This window comes from Macaca mulatta, chromosome 6, assembly GCF_049350105.2.
Source record: "Macaca mulatta isolate MMU2019108-1 chromosome 6, T2T-MMU8v2.0, whole genome shotgun sequence".
Classification (NCBI taxonomy): Eukaryota; Metazoa; Chordata; class Mammalia; order Primates; family Cercopithecidae; genus Macaca; species Macaca mulatta.
In genome coordinates this window covers 118,648,232-118,670,639 of record NC_133411.1, presented here as the reverse complement: position 1 = coordinate 118,670,639, position 22,408 = coordinate 118,648,232, and the positions used below count along the sequence as shown (strand labels likewise).

General features: G+C 36.1%; 1 protein-coding gene and 1 pseudogene across 2 annotated transcripts in view; one reads left to right on the top strand and one right to left on the bottom strand.

Moving 5' to 3' along the window:
* Positions 1-22,408, bottom strand: part of MAN2A1 (mannosidase alpha class 2A member 1) — a 175,870-nt gene that overhangs the window by 24,700 nt on the left and 128,762 nt on the right. For both annotated transcript variants that reach the window (XM_015140548.3, XM_078004468.1), the window contains exons 16-18: positions 20,945-21,059; positions 4,310-4,443; positions 756-897 (exon numbers count right to left, since the gene is read on the bottom strand). In XM_015140548.3, the coding sequence (XP_014996034.2) occupies positions 756-897; positions 4,310-4,443; positions 20,945-21,059 (391 nt within the window). The remainder of the gene's footprint in view (positions 1-755; positions 898-4,309; positions 4,444-20,944; positions 21,060-22,408) is intronic.
* Positions 6,132-6,587, top strand: LOC106998884 (cancer/testis antigen family 45 member A10 pseudogene; annotated as a pseudogene).

Sequence of the window (22,408 nt, the reverse complement as noted above, 5' to 3'; positions counted from 1 at the left end):
GAATGCATGTATACGCCTCATGTAAAAAGTGGGCTTGTGTCAAAGGACACACTAGGCATGTGCACTCACTTATCTGGCTCCTTCAGACATTTATCTCTACGAACTCTTAGAATGTAAGAAAGAAGACCAATGATACCATGTACGATAACCAATTAAAAATATGTATTATAAAAGATCAAAGTCTCTCAATAGAAAGACTTGCAAAAATTAATCAGTGTCTATTGACTATTTTCTCTCACTTCCTATGCATCACTTTTTCTCTTTTGGAATCCTTAAAGCCATACCTCTTTATCCCCATATCTCTGTAATTTCTACTCCCTTCCTTCTTTCAGGCGGTAGCAGAATAGAAAGACCATGATTCACAGAAGGACCTAAGTTTGAACCACGACTTCCCAAATTTGCAAACGTAGGCAACTTATCTAAACCTCCGAATCTGAGTTTCCACATCCATTAAATCATGATGATGACAGAGACCTCTGCAAAGTAAACACTATTAAGAGAAGCAAATTATCTTTAAAAAGAAATCTTTACATGGAATTTTAGGTCTCCTGTTCTTCATCTGAAGATTTAGGAGATTCATCTTTTTATGTTGTTCTCACAAAACCCAAACTTAATAGTCTGGTTGCTGAAAGAAAAAAGCTGAAAAGAAGACAGGGAGGTTTTAACTAGAGATTATACCACATCTGACCAACAGAAAAAGTATACACTTGGAACTGAAACCTTTCAGAGTGAAAAAGAGTGTAAGCAATACATACCACTATTCAAACTTGAAACGCCTAAAGACTGAGCAGAGAGCAGTGTCAAACGATGTTTGGCATCCTGGATATAGGCCATTGTAGTCATGGGATAGACATTTGCTTGAAGAGGCAATTTGCTCAGTGTCATTCTAGGTTGAATCTATAAAACACAACAATTCCATCTACAAAAAGTGATATTTACATATATTCTTTTAAAAACTGGAGGACAGGTGATTTTTCTTTCTAAGAGCTTTAAGACGAAGCTTCCTTTTTTGTTCAATGGAAGAAATAATTTAAAAATTAAAGCATTATTTAAAACAATATAAAGAAAAACCACAAGGATATTAGAAAACAATTTTTAGGTGGGAAAGGTAGAACTTGCCCAGATTTTTAAAATAGGCATTCCTATTTAAATTCAGAATAAAAATGCTTAAAAGTCTTCTAACTCTCCAATATTTGCATAAAACAAATTATAAAAGTATTAAGTATTCATTTCTCATCTAAATCTAACATACTGCTTTTGTAATGAATGCTAAGTATAATAGCTCTCTATCCCCTTTCAAGAAATATCTCTTATTATTCTTGAATTGGTTTTAATAAATACCACAGATCTCCACACCAAATCTTCTAAGATATTACATTATAATCAAATGCATATTTATATTTAAAAACCATTCAGTGCTTACTCTTTTTGATTAGTTTCAATGTAGATAGTTCCAAATTCCAATTCCTTGTAACCTAGTACCTGAATGTTCGAAATATGACTCTATTTTTTGAGAAAGACTGTCGGTAACCCCAAAGCCCATCTGGGTCACAGTGACTGACTGTAAGCTCAGAACCCTGTTATCAGTGAATCTTAATGATACCACATAAAAATGTCATCTCCTCATTTAAACTCATTAAAGTTAGACATAAAAGTGAAGAAAAGAAGAGGTACAAAGTTGCCATAATAGTTAACATGTATTAAGTGCCCATTAACGAAAGGCATGGTCCTGAGTATTTCACAAATCTATCTTTAATCTTCCCAACAACCCTGCAATGTCTCCCTCAAATTACTGGCTGTACTAAGTTGAATAATGCCTCCCTCTCTCAAATTCCTGTCCACCCACAACCCGTGAATGTGATCTTATTTTGAAATAGAGCCTCTGCAGAAACAGATGAGGTCATTCTGGATTATGTTGGGACCTAACCTAATGACTGGCATCTTTACAAGAGGGAAATTTGGACACAGACAGACAGATACGACAGGCACAGGGAGAACTCTATATGACAAAAGAGGTAGAGACAGGAGTGATGCATACACAAACCAAGGAATGCCAAGCATAGGCAACCACTAGAAGCTGGGATAGGGCAAGGAAGGATATTTCCCTATAGCCTTTGGAGGGAATATGGCCTTGTCAACACCTTGATGTTATAAATCTAGTCTCCAGAACTGTGAAAGAATAAAGTTTTGTTGTTTTACATGATTCCATTTGTATGGCAGCCTTGGGAAATTAATAAACTGATAAAGCTACAACTGTAAAATGTTTAAGGAAAAAAAAAAAGTAAACCTACCTTAAAAGAATTCTGTATTTCTCCTTTCCAAACCAAATTAACTTGTATAAGTGAACTTATTTTTAAAAATGTAAAACTATCACAATTGTGTTGTTGCTGCCGCCACTCCTCACTGGAGCTAGATATCTAGTTTTGCCCAAGTACTACTATATCCAAAGCTTAAAAAACGGCCAATTTTAAAAGCAGAAATATTACAGACTTAAAGGTAATATTTTCTTTTTTAGTCAAATGTTCCATGCACAAAAAGAAAATTCACATTCTTAGTCAGTTTTACTAAGTTCCTCATTCATGTCTACAACCACAAATACAAATAACTGGTTTTGTATGATTTTAAAAGACTTCCTTTTGTATATAAAAAAATTAATCACCATAAAGTTGAGATTTTATTTGGAATCCAAATGGCTGTAGTCGAATTAACATGCAAATTCAGAAACTATGCTGAAATTTTTATGTTTTGGAAAAAGTTTAAATTTAACTTTTGCAGGAAATCGTAGAAGAGAAAATTATTAAAATCTTTTTCACCCACCCCAGTTGAAAATCAAAGTAAAAGTGTTTATTATAAAATTATTTCTATTCACAGCCAAAAATCTCTAAAACACTTGTTTTAAAAACACGCTTATGGTTTTAATGGTATTTCAAAGATACGTTATCAAACACATACACTCAGAAAACAGAGATTTAGGTAACAATCAAAAGTGCTCTATTAAATTGGAGAATTGACAATCTGATAAGACCGTATAAATCAACTTCCTTACTAGAGTTTGAAACTATTTCATGAAAATTTTGATTAAATATATACCTGCCTATTTCTAAACAGATATACCTATGTATATGTATACATGTGTGTCTGTGTACGTACAATGGTATACACAAACACACATACAGAGGAAGAGTTTTCCTGAAATTTACAACAGCCCATTATTAGATCATACATTAAACCAATATATAAGGAATAAACTTAATAGGCATGAATCAATTCCTTATGAGGAAAACTGACATAGACTTTGTATCCCCACACAAATCTCATCTTGAATTGTAATCCCCAGGTGTTGAGAGAGAGACCTGGTGGTTGGAGACTGGATCATGGGGGTGGTTTCCCCTATGCTGTTCGTTTGATAGCCAGGGAGATCTCATGAGATCTGATGGTTTTGTAAATGGCAGTTCCCCTGGGCTTTTCTCTCTCTTGCCTGCAGCCATGTAAGGCTTGTCTGCTTCCCCTCCACTACGAATGTAAGTTTCCTGAGGCTACCCCCCAGTCATACAGTACTGTGAGTCAATTAAACCTCTTTCCTTTATAAATTACCTAGTCTTGGGTATTTCTTTATAGCAGCGTGAGAATGGACTAATACAAAAACAGACCAAGCACAGCGGCTCATGCCCATAATCCCAGCACTTTTAAAGGCTGAGGTGGGCAGATCACTTGAGTCCAAGAGTTCGAGACCAGCCTGCCAGCATGGTGAAACCCTGTCTCTACCAAAAATACAAAAATTAGCTGGGTCTAGTGGTGTGTGCCTGTAGTGCCAGCTACTTGGGAGGCTAAGGCAGGAGAGTCGCTTGAACTTGGGAGTCAGAGGCTACAGTGAGCCAAGATCATGCCACTAAACTCCAGCCTGGGCAACAGAGTGAGACTCTGTCTCCAAAAAAAAAAAAAAAAAAAAGTAAAAAAAATCCCAAAAAGTATAATAATCCATCAATCCCTAATTATGTTTCCTTTCTGGTAGACAGATTCATATATATATTTTTTAGCATCAAGATATTTAACATTCATAGTGGTCACCAAATCTACCCTTTGAACAAATAAATCCTTACAAAAAGATGTTCTTAAAAAAATGGTCTCCCAAATATTTGTTCTAATTGTAGAACCCGCAATTATCTATCAAAATTCAGTTTTATTTTAGAAATAATTTGCAACTTTAGGTATTACTTTGTCAAAGGATCCAAAATTAACTGGGGCATTATTATATATAAGAATCATACACCAATACAACCATCACTTAAACATTTTGAAGGAAAATTACCTGGTATCCATTTAGGTCAGTATAAAATCTATTTTGGCTTTTTATATCAGAAGAAATTTTCATTGCAATCTCACGGTTATATACTTTTCGGATGTCCACAATATTGGAAACTTCCACAGACTGTCCTTCTATTCCTAAAAAAAAAATATATAGATAGATAGATAGATAGATATAGATATAGAACTCCTTCCAAAGTTACATATATTTTCTTGTTTTCTACTTCCTATCTTAACATCTCTCATATAATAAATGCTATCACAATTTAACTTTTCTTTTTAAAAACTATCAGAAGGTAGATAACATTTATTCAGGGGATCATATTATTCAACTAAAGAATGAAGCAGCTGGGATGAGAAAAATGTAGATGATGTATAACATGTAAATGACTCTCTGAGTTCGAAACAGGACATGAAATGAAAAAAGGGCTGCTCAGCTACAGGCCAGTCCACTTCTCACCTGCACCACCATTCCCCGAAAGAGCCATTCTAGCCTACTTTTTCACCATTTTCTCCTTACAGACCAGATATTATGAGCCAGTAAAGTTCACATTCTGCTGGTTCAGGTGACAGTGTATTATTGCTAGGAAAAGAGACAGAAGATCCAAGGAGATGGTTTATGGCCGAAAGTGATATTAAAATATTAGTATTTGTGCACTATAATCTGGAAAGCTCTCCAGAAGTTAAATCAATTTTAGTTGAGTTTAGTATCTCTTACGACCCCTTGTTATGAAATGATCCATTTTGTCCTTTGTTATATAAAGCAGAGGACAGCTTTAAAAAGTCCCTAACATATGAAACATTCGTTTGGACAAGTCTGAAGTGTTTACTAGTCTCTGTCATTCTACTTTAATTGTATCTTCAGGTCCTCAGTGAGGCCTTGGGTCAATTTCATAGATGGAGAGAGAAGTTAAGAGGAAATCCAACACACTTAATACAGATCAAGGGTGTATGAGATAAAAAGGAATGAATTAATGGCATTTGAATACAGATCAAGGGTGTATGAGATAAAAAGGAATGAATTAATGGCATTTGCAGTGACCTGGATGAGACTGGAGACTACTATTCTAAGTGAAGTAACTCAGGAATGGAAAACCAAACACTGTATGTTCTCAATGATATGTGGGAGCTAAGCTATGAGGATGCAAAGGCATAAGAATGATACAAAGGACTCTGGGGACTTGGGAGGAAGGGTTGGAGGGGAGCAAGGGATAAAAGACTACAAACAGAGTGCAGTGTATACTGCTTGGGTGATGGGTGCACCAAAATCTCAAAAATCACCACTAAAGAACTTACTAATGTAACCAAATACCACCTGTACCCCAATAACCTATGGAAAATTTTTTAAAAAAGGGTGTGTGAGAGATATTACAGGACCTTCTAAAGACAGCAATGAGGAAAGTGGTCATAAGAAAGAGTGACGTTATTCTATTTAATAAAGCTGAAGCCTTCTGAGGTTCAGAAAGGAAAAAAAGGGAAAATGCGGAAGGGAGGAAAGGAGTAAGGAAGACTTTTTCCTAGGAGCCAAGAAGAATTCCCAGAGTTTAACAGAAGGAGACAGCAAAGAGTTAAAGAAAGGAAGTTTAACTTTGTGAGGTTTGTGGGAAAGAATGTAAATGCAGGCTCCACGGTTCTCGGGGCTGGCACCCGCAGTCCTACTGAACACAAGGCTTCTCCTCGGGACTCTGGCACACCACACAGGTTCCCAGTGTTCCCAGTGTTTGGCTGGGGCAGGGCACGCCATGGCAGGCAGTTTCCCTTCCATTCCCCTTGGGCTATACTGGATCGGTCCTTCTGGAAACAATGACTGATAAAGCAGAGAAGGTTGCTGTAGAACCTGAAAACGTGTTTAAATGTCATAGGGAATCGAGAGTCCTTCATCTCAGAAAAGGCAGAAGATGGCCCTGTTGTTAAGGAAACAAAGAGCAGGAGACAGCCTTATTGGAGGTTCTACCATGTCCAAGGAAAAGAAGCTTATGGCAGGAGATGGTATTCCACCAAGCCAATTGGATTCTTGGTTTGATGATTTCAGTGGTTTCAGCAAAGATGGGCTGATGCAGAAACCTGGTAGAAATGCACCTGTAGGAGGAATCATTACCAGGAATTTCTCTGGAGATGACCTAAAAGTCACAGAAATACTCCCTTTTCCAAAAAGCCAAGAAGAAATTAATGTTGATATAAAATGTCAATTAGTGAAGGAAATTCGACACTTTGGACGAAAATATGAAAAACTCTTCAAATTGCTTGAAGGACTGCAAGGACCTATGGAAGTCAAGAAATGATTTTTTGAATCCATCATCAAGGAAGCCACAAGATTTATGAGGCGAGACTTAATTCAGCACCTTGAGAAGAAACTGGAACAAATGATTTCTGGCTACTTGTTCAAGAAGGATCATCTCACCCCAAATGCATAATCTTGCTAATGACTGAGGAGAAAAAAAGGATCAGATTGCTGTTTTCTAGAATGGAGCAGGATATTGCTGAAGCCTTTTAGCATGTGTTAGTGAATAAAATGGACTTCCAGAAGCTAAGACATTTCTGTTAAAAAAAACAAAAAACAAAAAAAAAAAACAAAGAATGTAGATGTCGTGAAAACACCATAGATTTATCTGAAAAGTACAATGGAAATTCTAAAATATAAATAACAATCTAGCGATAAATAACACTTAAATGGGCTGAAGCCTCTAGGAACAGAATTTTCAGAATGCTCACTGAACTTCTTTCTGGTATATACTGCTCTTCCAACTCAAATGGAGCTAACTTCAGTTTCTTACTACATTCATAAAACTATTATGAGTACCATCTCCATGGGTGAGGAAATGTGGAATGTCCTTTATTTAAAAAAAAAAAAAGAGAGAGAGAGACAGGGCCTCGCTATGTTGCTCAAGCTGGCCTCCAACTCCTGGGCTCAAGCAATCTTCCCACCTCAGCCTCCTGAGTAACTGGGACTACAGGCATGTGCCACTGCACCCAGTTGATGCCTTTTCTTTTTTTAAATGGCCACAGTCTGAACCACTAACCTCTGCTAGTTACCTACACATGTACATTTCCTGATGACAGTTATTACAAGGACCTGCAAAGACAGATGACCCAAATATCTCCATCACTATTGAGAAGTTGAAAAACAAATCACATATATAACTGATGATAAATAACAGTATCTTCTATGACCTAGGAAATGCATTACTCTAAACGCAAACCCTCTTTTCAGTATGCTTACATTAACCAAAATAGTTTTGTAAAGCCAAAATGAAATGTATATGGAATTTTAATAATAATAGATAAGCATCTACAAATGAACCAAAAACATCTAAAACACAAAATGTAGCACCAAGCATGATAGTATTCATGTAATACTAGGGAGCATGGCTGATGACAAGAAGTAAACTCTAATTTAATAAAAGCATCCATTGGGTTTTTAGTATACTGTTTTTTGCTTTCTTCGCTCTAGATTAGATATTTTCTCAAAGAGCAACAGAATACATGAAATGAAATAAAGCCTTAACAAAAGAGAACATCATTAATTTTAATTCATGTACCTCCAGAAAGCATTTATAAAAGAACATGCTTCAAGGAAAAAATAATTATTTCACATTACCTCTATCAATAATAAAGTATTTCTGTTGAGAAAATCATCTTTCTCAAGCTCAGTGTTATACTTAGATCCTGTTGTGGCAACAAACACTTAAAGCTCTTTAAAAGGAACTTTATGTCCATTCACAATTCAGCAAGATACCAATTTAAAGTTTGTAATCAGGACAGACTTTTAAAATAAGATTAAACATGCTTATTATGAACAAGCCAAACAAAACCTGTAATGGTCATAAAAACAAGGAGATATCCCTGAGTTCTCAATGGTAATTTATTATTTTTTTAAAGAACAGTATATGTGAAACAGTGAAAGGATTGCCAACTGTTCCTATTCTGTGTCAGTAATTCCTTAAGTTGTACCTTTCCCAAAGAGGTTCATGCGATGGAAGGGAGAACATCCCGGGAAGCAGGAATGCAAACCAGCAGTATCCAGTGGTCTGTTTTACCTGTACATCACATGGCAACAAAAATGCTTTTTTTTTTTTTTTTTTTTTTTTTTTTTGTTTTTTTTAACTAAAGTGGCTCCACCTGGGCATGAATGGCCAGGGCTTTCTAAGTCCCTCTGGTTTTTCTTCAACACTTTACAAGATTAGTCACTAGGGAAAGAAAGGAGTGATGCCATTCCCAGGTTTCAACAAAGAAATATGTGCCTTCTTGCTGCTAATTCTCTCCTCCTTGGAAGAGAGAATGGAGGTTGTTTATCCTTATTCACATAGGCAACGCAAGGTAGAACAGAGCCAGTTCACAGGTGAAAAGTGGTAATAAAAAGGCCAGAAAGAGTCCTTCAGAAGGTCCCACTACATCAGAGTGTTCTATAGATGGGGGTAGATCCCACCCCCAGAGCTAGGATTTTTTTTGTTTGTTTGTTTTTTATCTCCCTACAGAATGTTAGCTTCTCATAAATACAGACTGTCTTATGCACCATCTTTGCATTACAGTTCTTAACAACATTTGGGGTACATGGTAAGTACTGAATCACTGTTAGACAGAAATAGCTAAGATATGAAAGCCTGTCCTTTATCATGCAGAAGTTAGCTGACATGGGAGGAAAGCAAACTGGGCTATGGATAAAGTTTAAGTAGCTGGAAAGATGAGAGAATAAGAACTTTCATTTTACATACATGTTACATGCATGTTAGAATGTAAGTTCCTTAAGGCTAGAGACCATGTCTTATTTATCTTCATGTTCCCAGCACGTAGACATGTATAATAAATGTATGCTGAGTGAAGGGTGGCAGCTATGTGGCAATGACAGGAGCCAAGAGTTACTGATGCTTACTATGTACCATATGTTTACTACAAGCTTTATATATAATGACCCCTTTCGTCCTGACCCTAAGCAAGGAAGAAATCACTTTCCCAAGGACAAGGCTGGCAGAACCAGGACTATACCACTACATCATCATGCCTCACTGGCAGACCAACTACTGAAGAAGGCTCAAGTTACTCTGGGACCAAGGACTGGGAGAGGCCTCTCCAGATTTTGTTTTCTTTTGTTTTTAAGGGGAGAGGGCATTGAACTGAAATCTGATATCTTCCAAGAGCTATTTGAGTGAAATAAGGCACAAGAGGCTTCCAGACCCCAAAAACTCTTTGTAACAACCCAAAACTCTCTTTCAAAATGGCATGCTCACCTTAGAAGCCAAGAAAGTAATACATATTTAATATTAAAGACAGATACTCTATTGCACAGCAGTTCCTCCCCACTGTACTTAGCTGAGATGTACAAAATGGTGAGCCCAGTAGGCATGCACCAGCATGTTCACTGCATACTGGCGCTAGGAACAATAGGGAAATGAATAAATAAAATCACATACGCCCATGTTATGGAATGCTGCGTCACAAATGAAAAGAATGAGGTAACTATCTCTCTTGGCAGAGAAACATCAGAAGAAAAAAGCTAAATGTAGCAGTTGTATAGCATGATAAACTATGCTGAAAATCGACACAAGCACAATACTATACTTTTCTACAGTTTTAAGACCATGTGGTGCATGTATGCTTGCACATATATCTGAATTCCTCTCCTGAGTAGTGGATGGAGACAGACACAGATGCCAGAGGAATTTTACTTTGTATCTGTAATGTGTGGAATTTGTCAGAAGAGTAGTACACATATATATTATTTATACCTGTATTTATAAAATAATATTAAGCATTTTTAGAATATTTTCTGAGACAGCAAGAAAAAATAAAACCAAGTAGATCACTGTCAGGAGGCTGGGCCATACCACAGCTTTAGGAGGACAGAACACTCAGGCTTACAAGGTTTTAGCACCAGTCTCAAAATGACGTTGCTCTTCTCAGAGCCTTCCCCCACTGGGTGGATCAGAGAGAGAGAACAGAAAACAAAAGGCATCACCCTCTTAACTGTTGCTCAGCACCAGTCTAAGGAAACCAAAGGGGGTGCTCCCTGGTGTGGGGAGAGAAAAACTGGAGGGCAAGCCTGACACATGCCATGCCTGAAATACGAGTAGAGGAAACATCCAGGAGGGTGTAAGGACTCCAAGAAATGCAAATGGAAACCCTGGAGTCATAGCTCTGAGCGACAACTAATGACAGCCTTTGGAGAATCCCAGGCTTTTACTTCCTCTGTACCACCAACTCTCTCAGTTCCTCAACAATTTATCTGGAGCCACCTAATTCAACCCTGAACTGCAGAATCTCTGAGTTAGCTCAACCCTCTCCACCTCTCCAGATCATCTTACTCTAGCTATTTTGAAATGCAAAATATACTTTCCCAAGGAATATACTCATAAATCATACACCACTCTCGCCACACTCAACCAGTTATAGGAGTGAGAGGCAACAACTCGGGAAAAAGGACAAAACAGAACCTCACTCATATCCCAGCAAAGTCCAGTATCTTATCAGTGGCACCTAATGTGATTAGGACAACTCTTTACATCAAGAGGGACAATAGCAAATGGCCCACGGTCACCTAGGAAAAAGACAAGTGATGGCAAGAATCCTAAGAGACATATTTAAGTCTGCAAATAAAAGTCTAACTGAAATTTAACATGGCTATCAAATCACATAAAATAAATCTCCAAAATACCCATCTAAGATTCAAAGAAATGTCTGAGTGTCTTAAAAATACTGACTCTGTCAGGCAAAGCAAACCCTGCTATCTATCTGATTGTTGTGCTCATCTCCTTTCCTCCAATCTGTGTCTGAGCAGAGAGGATGACAGAATCAGCACTTTGTTGCAGAAGTAGGATAGTCATAAAAAACTAGGGCTTCTGATTTTGAATATTCCCTCTTCCATTTGGGAAACATTTTGTTTTATATTTTAATCATCAAAAATATAAAACTACTTTTGCTATTATGCACTTACTTTAGTGATGTTTTTGTAAAATTTATCCAACTTAGCTTAAAGCTCAAGCTCATGGTTACTAATTAACATATACTGCTTAATTCGTAAGTATGCTTTTATGACATTCTCACAACAATGATAAACTGAGTAAGTCAACATCTAAATGTTTCTAAAAAGAAAATATTATCGTGACCACATTTTTTAAAAACTGTACTAGTATCTGAAAGTACCAAAATAAAAATGGTAATAATTTCCACTATTGAATGACCATTTTTTCCATGTTGACTCACTCAATTTACCATTCATTATAAGATCTAATTTATCCTCTGAGTCACTGCTGATTTCTGGGTCTGTAAATGTTCATATTGATTATTTCTCCACAAGTGAAAATTTTAACATCTGCTTTCACGAATACAAATTTTAGTAAATTTCATTTCAAGTCGCAAATTTAAGAAAATGATGATATACTGCTTTGTGCCATTCATAAAATACTACTAGATAAACAGCTACTATTACTTATCGATCACTTATGAGTTAGGCACTAGTGTACCTATTTTATGCTTTTCATTTCAATAATTCTCACAAAAATGTCAAAAACTAAATCTGTAATAGGAAAGGTATGGCATTTTGATCATATGAATTGTAAATGCTGTGTAAAGATTATACCAATAAACTATGATATGCTTGAAGAAGACGTAATAACTGAAAAACATATAACAAAACTGAAAGGCTTTTTGTTTTTTTTTTTAAAGCATTAATGTTATGAAACAACAGAATTTTTTGGAAGCTCTGTTTTGGAGGGATCATAACACTGACATCAGTTTTAACCTCAAAATAGATAAAATAAATAAGGTCTAACTAAAACACTCCCCTAGGAAGTGAATAAAATAGCTCACAACATTGGAGTTTTTTGGCGCCTTCCCTGTGACCCAGGCTTGGGCTGGTCTAAGACAGAAGAGAGAAGCTGGCTGAACTAACAATGATACTTGATCTGCACATCTGTGGCACTGGCAGTTACTCTGAACTCACCTATTTCCTGTTTTCCCAAACATGCTCCTTTCTAAGGCACCTTTAGGCAGGAAAAGATTCCTCACAATGATCTGCCTCCATGACAGATGTTTCTTTCTTTTCCACCACTCTATTTCTTCTCCCAACTTACAATAAATAAATAAATAAATAAATAAATAAATAAATAAATAAATAAAACAAGCAGCAGCATCTCTCTCACCCTGTTTAGTGGGTACTGAACAAAGACAGTTCAATTTATTGGTGTCTGACTGGACTTTAATGACCAAGTAACAAATATTTTTGCAAAACACGTGGTTTCCAATTGCTTGCTTTCAACAAAATTGAAAGTGTACCTAATCAGGTTGTCAGGCAGTAGGACTTTAAAAATAATTGATTAAAATTAATGTTTGACGATAGGTCAGTCTGTGACTTTTGGCATTTAACCTAGGAGTTCAAAGTACTGAATGATATTCCTATAACAAAACTCCTTCCATTACCAGCTACTTATTTATGTTAATAACTTCCCTTTGCACTGATATTTACAAAAACAAAAATTAAAAATAAAATCATATATCATTCTAGCAATGAGTGACATTCACCAACGGACACATTATCCATTAGGAATAAAAAAGGTACAACCCATTGAGAAAAATGTTTCCATTAAAATTTATAAAATACAATTATTAAAATAGGAACATATTTATGTTTTTTTGACCAACTGCATGCCAATAATTTTTACATCTCAATCCAGAAGAAATAAAATACTTAGAGCCTTATAACAGACTTTTAAAACTGTATATATAAATACACACACACACATGATTTTTGTTTTAGAGAAGTAATGAAAGACTGACCAATAACAAGACTCTGAACCACAAAAATACTACATTAAGATAAAATTCTGTGGAGAAATAGAATGTAAAAGCTAAAGAAAAAGCTAGTGCAGGTTTTTAAAAAACACATGATTTAGTACCATTGCCCATCGGATATGCTTATTTTTAAAAGTTACCATGTACAATACACCAAAATAACATCCTTTAATTATTTAAATGTATAAAGAAAAACCACAAGTCAATTAAAAAATATATAAGGGACAAAGAGTTCTTTAAATCCTTATAGTAGGCTTCTAAACAACCTTATTTCACACATTGTGATATTCTTTTCCTCCTTTCTGCCTTTCATGTGACATTCTCTAAGACGTAGCCTCTCAATGACTCATTTCTTTCATTAAATCCTCCTCAATTCCCCCAATCTGTAATGACCATGCTTTGTCTGATAACACTCAACTATCTAACCATCTGGCTCACTCACTCTTATAAGTAGATACAACATTCACTATGGGTAAGGTTCCTTGTATATTCACTCAGTGAATACTCCCAACATCCTCTGAAGCTGATTTTACTACTGTCAACATTTCAGATGATAAACCAAAGCCAGATTAGCAGTAACCTGTGCAAGGTCAAACAGCTGCTAAGTGGCAGAGCTGGGATGGGCCTGGGAATAAAACACAAGAGAACTGTCTCTGGAGTCTCAACTCTGAACCATTACACATCTACGTTTCCCATCCCTGTGCCCTGAACCTGAGTTCAGTGCAACCCACCTTTGTAGGGGATGATGCTTCCTTGCTAAGGAGTTACGGCTTCAACAACCAGCTGCTCTCAAACAGCCCCAAAGATAACCTCTGAGTTCTGAATCTGTGTAACCAGAACGTGCTTACAGTCCCTTAAAATAACCTTCTCTTTCATGCCTGTAGGGAATAATCAGATTCAACACATAGCTATTTATTTCAATTTTTAAAAGTTCCAATTAACAGGGAAAAAAATCCTTAGCAGTCAATTGCATATTATGATATTCCAAAAATGTTTTAATTACCTAAGCCTGCCTAGCTATAACTTACTTAATGCTTTTTACTTTTAAATAAAACTAAATACGGAATATAGCTCTGGAAAAAAATGAGAGACTGATTGCAAACCACCTTAATGTCCTCATGAATCTTTTTATGGAAATAAAAAGAACTTCAGTGAAGTTCTGAGACCTTGTTTACAAGTAGGGCAGACACCAGGGATGGAAGCCCCAGATTCAACCGTCCTTAGAAGACGAATTTTATCACTTCTTGGCCTTTTGGCTAAGATCAAGTGTAGAAGATGAATTTAGAAGCAGGGAGTCAGGCAAAAGAGATTTTAGGTGAAACTAAGTTGTATGAAGACTGATGGTTACACCTAATTGAACATCTACCTTTTTTTATAGATTAAGAAACTGAGTCCCCAAGAAACGAAAGGACAAACCCATACTCCTCTGGTTTGCTTAGAGGCAAAACTAAGGATTTGGGTCTCTAAATCCCAATGTGATTCCTTATAAGAGGGGTCTTCAAAAGTTTCATGGAAAATGCCTATCATGAAAAAACTAAGCATGGATTTCATCAAAATAAACTCATACTTACTTGTTATAACATGTCTGAACAGGATCTAGTTTGAGGCACTAACAAGGGTGAGACTTCGGTTTGAAAAGAGCCCCTATCAGAGCAATATAAATTATGCTAAAATTTAAACAAGAACAAATATCAAATTTATGGTGAAGCTTGGGTAGAAGTATGGTGAAATCACTGATGCTTTATGAAAAGTTTATGGGGACAATGGTGCAAGAAAATCAGCAATTTACAAAATAGATAAATTGTCTTGGGAAGGGATGAGACAATGTCGAAGATGAAGACTACACCAATTTTCAAGAAAAAAATTAAGTCTGCTTTCCTGCTCTAATTGAAGAGAACTGACAATTAGCAGCTTATACAATTCTGACTGAAAAATTAAAGTTGAGGAAACTTTCCACTCAATGGGTGCCAAAACCACTGTGTCCAGATCAGCTGCAGACAAGAGCAGAGCTGTCAATGGAAATTTTACATAAGTGGGATCAAGATCCTGAAACATTTCTTTGAAAAATTATAATAGTAGATGGAATACAGCTTTACCAGTATGATTCTGAAGACAAGGCACAATCAAAACAATGGCTACCAAGAGGTAGAAATGGTCCAGTCAAAGCAAAAGAAGACTGGTCAAGAGTAAAAGTCATGGCAACAGCTTTTTGGGATGCTCAAGGCATTTGGTGTGTTGACTTTCTGGAGGCCCAAAGAACAGTAACATCTGCTCGTTATGAGAATGTTTTGAGAACATTAGGCAAAGCCTTAGCAGAAAAACACCCAGGAAAGTTTCACCAGAGTTCTTCTCCACCATAATGCTCCTGCTCATTCTTCTCATCAAACGAGGGTAATTTTGTGACAGTTTCAATGGACAATCATTAGGCATTCACTTACAGTGCTAATTTGGCTCCTCCTGATTTCTTCTTGTTTCCTAATCTTAAAAAATATTTAATGGGCACTCATTTTACTTAAAAATACAAGTAGACTGAAATGACATGGCTAAATTCCCAGGACCCTCAGTTCCTTAGGGATGGACTAAGTAGCTGGATTCACTGCCTACAAAAGTGTCGTGAACTTGATGAAGCTTACGTTGAGAAACAGTTTATATTTTTAATTTTTATCTTTTAATTTCATTTGTCCACAAACTTTTTGAAGTCCCCTAGTATGTTTAACTAGATGAAGCTCATTTTGATTCTCTAAAAGCCAAGAGTCAGGTTATAAATCCACTTATGTTTATATATTCAAAATTGCTCAGAGAAAAACTAAGCAACTCTCTTCGATTGCTAAATATGCCCATGCAAGGAAATCATTCATTTCAGTCAAAGGAAAGTCTTTTCTTCCATAGTTTTTGATGTCAGTTCATTATATTTTACCTCCAGGCTACTTGTTTTCTTTGAGTAAGATCCATTACATATAATACTTTATAATATGTTGGTGGAAAATAGAGCAGAAGTATCCCATTTAAGATGTTTCCCCTAAGGGTTAAAACATAGTTTACACACACATACATACTCACTCGCTAACAAACACTGGCCTAGGAGAACACAGTCCTTGCACCAGTGAAATGTACATGACACACTGGTTACCCACAGTGACCTAAATTCTTCAAAGTAGCTGTTGGTATCAGAAACTAGGACACTAAAGTCCAATAATTACAGCTCTGAAGACAAGGCCACAGTTAGCAATGTCACTTACTGGTATTATATTATTGCAAGGTATGTACTTTCCTCTTAGGTGCAATATTAAATAAAACACAAGAGGATACAGGAGCTTCTGTTTGTATTATATTCTATCTTCTAATCACAGATTAACCAAAAAAGCTAAAGTAGCAGCCTATATGGTAATGTTTAAAGCTTCCATTAAATGAAAGATGATTATACTGCAAGAAAAATTAATTCCCACCTCTCTCAACTTTTCCCCCAGAAAAATGTTATTTTCTAAAAATGAAATAAATTGCATTTCATTAAATTATGGGTGCTATAAAATGGATTTATTAAACCTGACATTGTCAAAAAATTGTATCTCATTAGAAATTTTTTTTTTTTTTTTGAGACAGAACCTTGCTCCGTCGCCCATGCTGGAGTGCAGTGGCGCGATCTCAGCTCACTGCAACCTCCGCCTCCTGCGTTCAAGCGATTCTCCTGCCTCAGTCTCCTGACTAGCTGGGATTACAGGTGCGTGCCACCACATCCAGCTAATTTTTTGTATATTTAGTAGAGACGGGGTTTCACCTTGTTAGCCAGGATGGTCTTGATCTCCTAACCTCGTGATCTGCCTGCCTTGGACTCCCAAAGTGCTGCAATTACAGGTGTGAGCCACCGTGCCTCGCCTTCATTAGAAATTTCCAAACTGCTCTGATCTTGTAGAGCTTTTAAGGCTAGTGAGCACAAGATTTCTTCTAATTTAGTATTTTTAGAAACCTTTTGAATGCGATGTCTGAACGATAATGAAAAGGGAAACAGAGTGTTCTTTTATTAGCTTAAGAGATGTTAAGAAAGAGAGAGCCCTTCAACTGCACTTCTAATCATTTTCAGAATCTGGAGAGAATGCAAATAGAAAAACAAAAGTTAAATTCCAAACGAAAAACAAAAGTAGGGTTGAACTATAAGGCCTCTCAACTCTGTTTCAAAATCATTAAGGACCAAAGAGTTTATATAATTTTGGTAATGTTGCTTGATTTTCGTTCTTGATTTTGTTTTCTCCTGAAGCTTAATTTGGGCAAATAGTTACTTTGGGGAGAAAAAGGTCAAAGAACAACTAAAGTAGAGATTGAGAAATGTAAGAATATTTTGTCAGGTATGCATTACTTTAGTTTTTAAATTGAATTTGTAAGGTTTAACAAAAATAGACACCCAACAAAGACAATCTTTAATACTAACTCATTTTCTGTTTCTTTAGTCCTTCTTGCTGAGAGATTACAAAATCTTTTGAATAATTAACTGGTTTAGTAACCTAATACAATTACAGTACGTAACCATAAAATATTAATAGTCTCTCTCCCCAAACCCTCATTTCCTCCTGGATTGAAAATCTGGTACTAACAACAAATAGGCTCTATTCATTAATACTAATCCAAATAACTGCATCTGGTTGGTTTAAGGGGGGCAAAAGTAGCATATATCCAAAACTAGTTTAGTAAATTAAATTCAAGAATAAATATTTTTGTTATTTTATGCAATACTAGCTAAAAGCCAATCTACAAAAGCATGGAAGTTGGCTGGTGTCTTCTTTGCATCTAATATGAAAAGCCACATTTTGTCTATGAATTTTGATCAATCATCCAGATGTCTGATTTACAGGAAGCCAAAGTTTAAAATGTTAAACAACTTTCCAGTATTTCTTAATACAGAAAACTTGGCACTAAATAAAAGATCCCTGAAGACTGATCACCCTTTCAGGCAGTGTGAACACTGATAGAGCCAAATACCCTGAAGACTTCATATTTCTATCATGGGCCTTGATTAGTGATTTCATTAAAACCCAATAAGCCAGGACTGAGACAACCTGAGTGTTCGGGCAATGATGTGTGAAAAACAGGAGAGACAGGTGAGTCATGAAAATTACTAAGGAAAGACTCTCTCCACAGCTGGACTTATCTTTTCCCAGAGGGAGATTCGTTAAGAGGAGCTCAAATACAAACATGGGAAGGTATACAGTTTGGAAGAAAGCATTTCAGGTGATCCTGGTATCTCTATTTCCTACCAACTACTTTCATGTTGAAAAAAAAAATGACCTGGACTGGAAAGAAAAAAATATTTATATGTTACTTCAAGTTTACATATGACAGCTTCACGTTTAATCCAGGCAACTACTGTAAAATTTATCAGTGAGGCACTCTAAGTTTGCATTACACTTATTTATCCATCATTTATTATTTTTTTCATATGCACGAGAACACCAAGGAAGGGAAGACAAATAATCTAGAAAGGAAACACATGAAAAAAGAAAATCAGTCCAGGTGCAGTGGTTCATGCCTGTAATACCAGCACTTTTGGGAGGATAAGGCGGGTGGATCACCTGAGGTCAACAGTTCGAGAACAGCCTGGCCAACATGGCAAAACCCCGTCCCTACTAAAAATACGAAAATTAGCCAGGCATGCTGGTGTACACCTGTAGTCTCAGCTACCTAGGAGGCTGTGGCAGGAGAATCCTTGAACCAGTGGGGCAGAGGCTGCAGTGAGCCGAGATCACGACAGAGGAGACTCTGTCAAAAAAAAAAGAGAAAGAGAGAGAGAGAGAGAGAGAGAGAAAAAAAAAAAAAACTAAAGAATGAAAAACAGAAAAGAGGCAGAGGGCAAGACCAGCAAATAGAAATGGGCTACACGGAGAACCCCTTTGGAAGGCCAGGAGCCAGTCAGACCTCAGTGGCCCCTGCTCCTGCTTAACACTATTAGCCACTGGACAGTTCACTGCCCAGAGGGAAACAGGAAGAGAGGGGGAAAAGAAAAATGACAAGCATTTAGTTCTGATGAGTATAGTTTGCTCAAATAAGTAAATAGGCAACTCAGAGTCTATCAATTTCCAAGTTAAGCACTAAGTACTCTGGCGAGCTAAGCTACAGCCACCAGCAGCAGAACAGGGCCATCTAGTCTACACAAACTGCCCTATGATGTGAGAACTAGAGGTCCTAGATAATCCAAGGAAAACCCAGAAGATATAGTGACATGGTTAAATAAAAGCAAAAGCAATTATGCAAATATATCTGATTGAGAAGTTGGAATTTTAGGATGAGTTGCTATAGCATTTACTCTGAGACACAGCCCATCTCTAAATATAACTGATGAAAAACAATGGTAAATCAAAGTTGATGACACAAGTATGTGCCAAAGTGTGTGCCACGTTGTACTCCAGGAAAAACTTTTCCACTAAAAAACAATAGTTTTTAGCAAACTTAAAAATAGATGAGCATATCTTCTATGCGGTAATGCTATAAAGCTGAAAATATAACTTAGAGCTCTCAGGGATATTAAATAATGGCTTATACAAGAGTACAAACAGATAGTCAAAAACATAGTTTCTGACTTACCAGAAGTTTTGAGAAACTCAATAAAAGATTATTTCAGAACTACAGGTTTTCCTGTAGGTAGCAAAGTGATCACAGATAACTGCAGAAGTCACATTTAGGGCATAAAACCACCAACCAGAGAACTTTTACTTCTTGATTCATCCTATGAATCATGGGTTATTCTGAAAAACCTATCATATTATTACCTAAAGAAGTTGCGTGAGAAAGTTTGTCCATACCTGAAATTCTAACAAAAAGCAAATACTAATGAAATTTGAAATTAATAAAAAAGTTAAAAGCAAAATTAAATTTAACTATGAAATCAGAAAATTGAACTTCAGTTATCTAAGAAATTCCCTGAACATAGTAACCCTTTGCTTCCCCACAATACCTAAAAAGGAAACAGTGCCGGTCTACACATTTATCTTTAGTTTGTGAAATCCTTTATTTTTTACCTGTATGAAGATTCAGGGAAAGAGTATTTTTTCTTTTCTAATTTGTTCAACTTACCTAACAGCAAAGATAAATTTAAATGGCATTTTTATGAGGTCTTTTTCTAAGAGCGTCAAGAATATGGTAAATACCCTGGTTACTAGGATTAAATCTGTGGTTGGAAAAGCACACCATTCTAAAAACAACGGATTTTAAATCAACCAACCTAAATGTGCAAGTGTTTGGAAACCACAGCTCCACTCAGACCCCACAGAATCAGTTCCATTGCCCAGGATTAAGTTCTCAAAAGGATCAAAAGCCTATTTCCTATCACTTGGGTTCATAAAGATGCTGCTCAGTACTGTTCTAAAAATGATAAACAATTGCTAGGTTTTATACTTTACTGGGTAAAGAGCTGTAAACAAATGGAACTAGTTTAGAACATTTTTTTCTTAAAGTTACATTCCAGTGATACAGGCTATATTTAAGGAAGCAGGTCCCAAATATGTGTGTGGTCTACTAACTGAAAGTCATATTTAATATAATTTCCATTTCATAAAATCAAAACACTGTATTGTTTTCAGGTGTTAGAAATAAAGTTTCCAGTTAATGAGTTCATGACTAAGAACAATATGGCAACAGTTAAGAGAAGATATACAGAGGAAAATGTACATGTAGGGATTGAAATGTTTTACCATTTTTAATTATCAAAAGATAAGTTTCATATTTTAAATCACATTAAAAATATGATGTCAAGTTTACAAAAATATCATCTACAAAAATCAACTGTTAATTTATTAAGGATGGCATAAGAAAAGCAAGAATTCAAAAATCAGTATACATATGTTTCATAACTGCATTCCTATTTTCTTACCCTGTATGTGGTATAGTCGGACTCTATGAGTAACATGGTCAAAAAAGCAAGTCACTTCCGAGTAAATCCTTCCATGTGTCACTCTGACAAAGGGCGGTGTTGTGTAAACATAAGGCTGAGAAGAAAATAATATATTTAAGGAAAATATTTTGGCTTCCAAACTTTTAAAAGAATATGTTTATTATGGTTTCAAAAATGGAAAATACATATCACCTGATATTTGCAATTTTAAGTGTAAACCAGATCTTATAAGGTAACAATATGCATGTGATAAAAACTCAACATGTTTTTTATTTTTAAAAATGCTGAAAATAGGAAATAAAAATGTTTACAACTTCATTGCTCTAGAAAGCATTCCTCCCAGCTATACAAATTTCTAACTAAAATCCTTCTATTTGTCCATATAGTTACTTATTAGAAACAGCAATCATCCTATAGAAGTTACATTTTCCCAGGTAAATAATTATTATAACCATGGTCCCAGCCCCCTAATGTTCAGGGTTTGAGACAGGTGGCAAGGATGACTACAGGGAGTCATCTAAGCAAACTGAAAGCAGGATTCAGAAACATAGTTTAATCACAGCTCGGTTTACTAAACTATAAAACATTTTGTCCTTTTACTTGAAAGAACTAGCTGAATATAAACTCACAAACTTGAAAAAACTACTTGGAAACCACTAGTTTAGTTTTTATTTAAATTTTAAAAACTGGTAATAAAGCACATAACTTATGTGACATGGAAGCAAATTTAAAACATTTATGAGTGATTATATTTTTAAAGTATTAGATACCTTAGCTCAACAATAGCATAGAAAGTTAGGCTTGCAATATGAACTACTTAAACAGTATAAGATTTTCGGCTGAGCGCTGTGGCTCACACCTGTAATCCTAGCACTTTGGGAGGCTGAGGTGGGTGGATCACGAGGTCAGGAGATTGAGACCATCCTGGCTAACATGGTGAAACCCCGTCTTTACTAAAAATACAAAAAATTAGCCAGGCATAGTGACGGGTGCCTGTAGTCCCAGGTACTCGGGAAGCTGAGGCAGGAGAATGGCGTGAACCCGGGAGGCGGAGCTTGCAGTGAGCCGAGATCGTGCCACTGCACTCCAGCCTGGGTGAAAGTGCGAGACTCCGTCACAAAAAAAAAAATAAAAATATTTTCAGAATTGTGTAACTTTCTTCCAAATTTACCTCTTTTGCCAGGGAAAATTTTCTGGAGTTATTAAAATGCTTAATGGTTTACAAATTTCTTGTACCTAATTACCAAATAACTAGAAAGTGAGGGAGGGGATGAGAACCTGGGATGGTGAGTTCTGAGCTCTTGTCTTCTTCTGAGGCACTAGATTGCCTCATTCCCTGATGTTTTTTATTTTCTCTCTGTAAAAATGACAATCGTTTTATCTTTCTATCTCACATTAGAGCTATTTAAAGATAAAATGGTTTTAAATAAATTAGTTATTGGT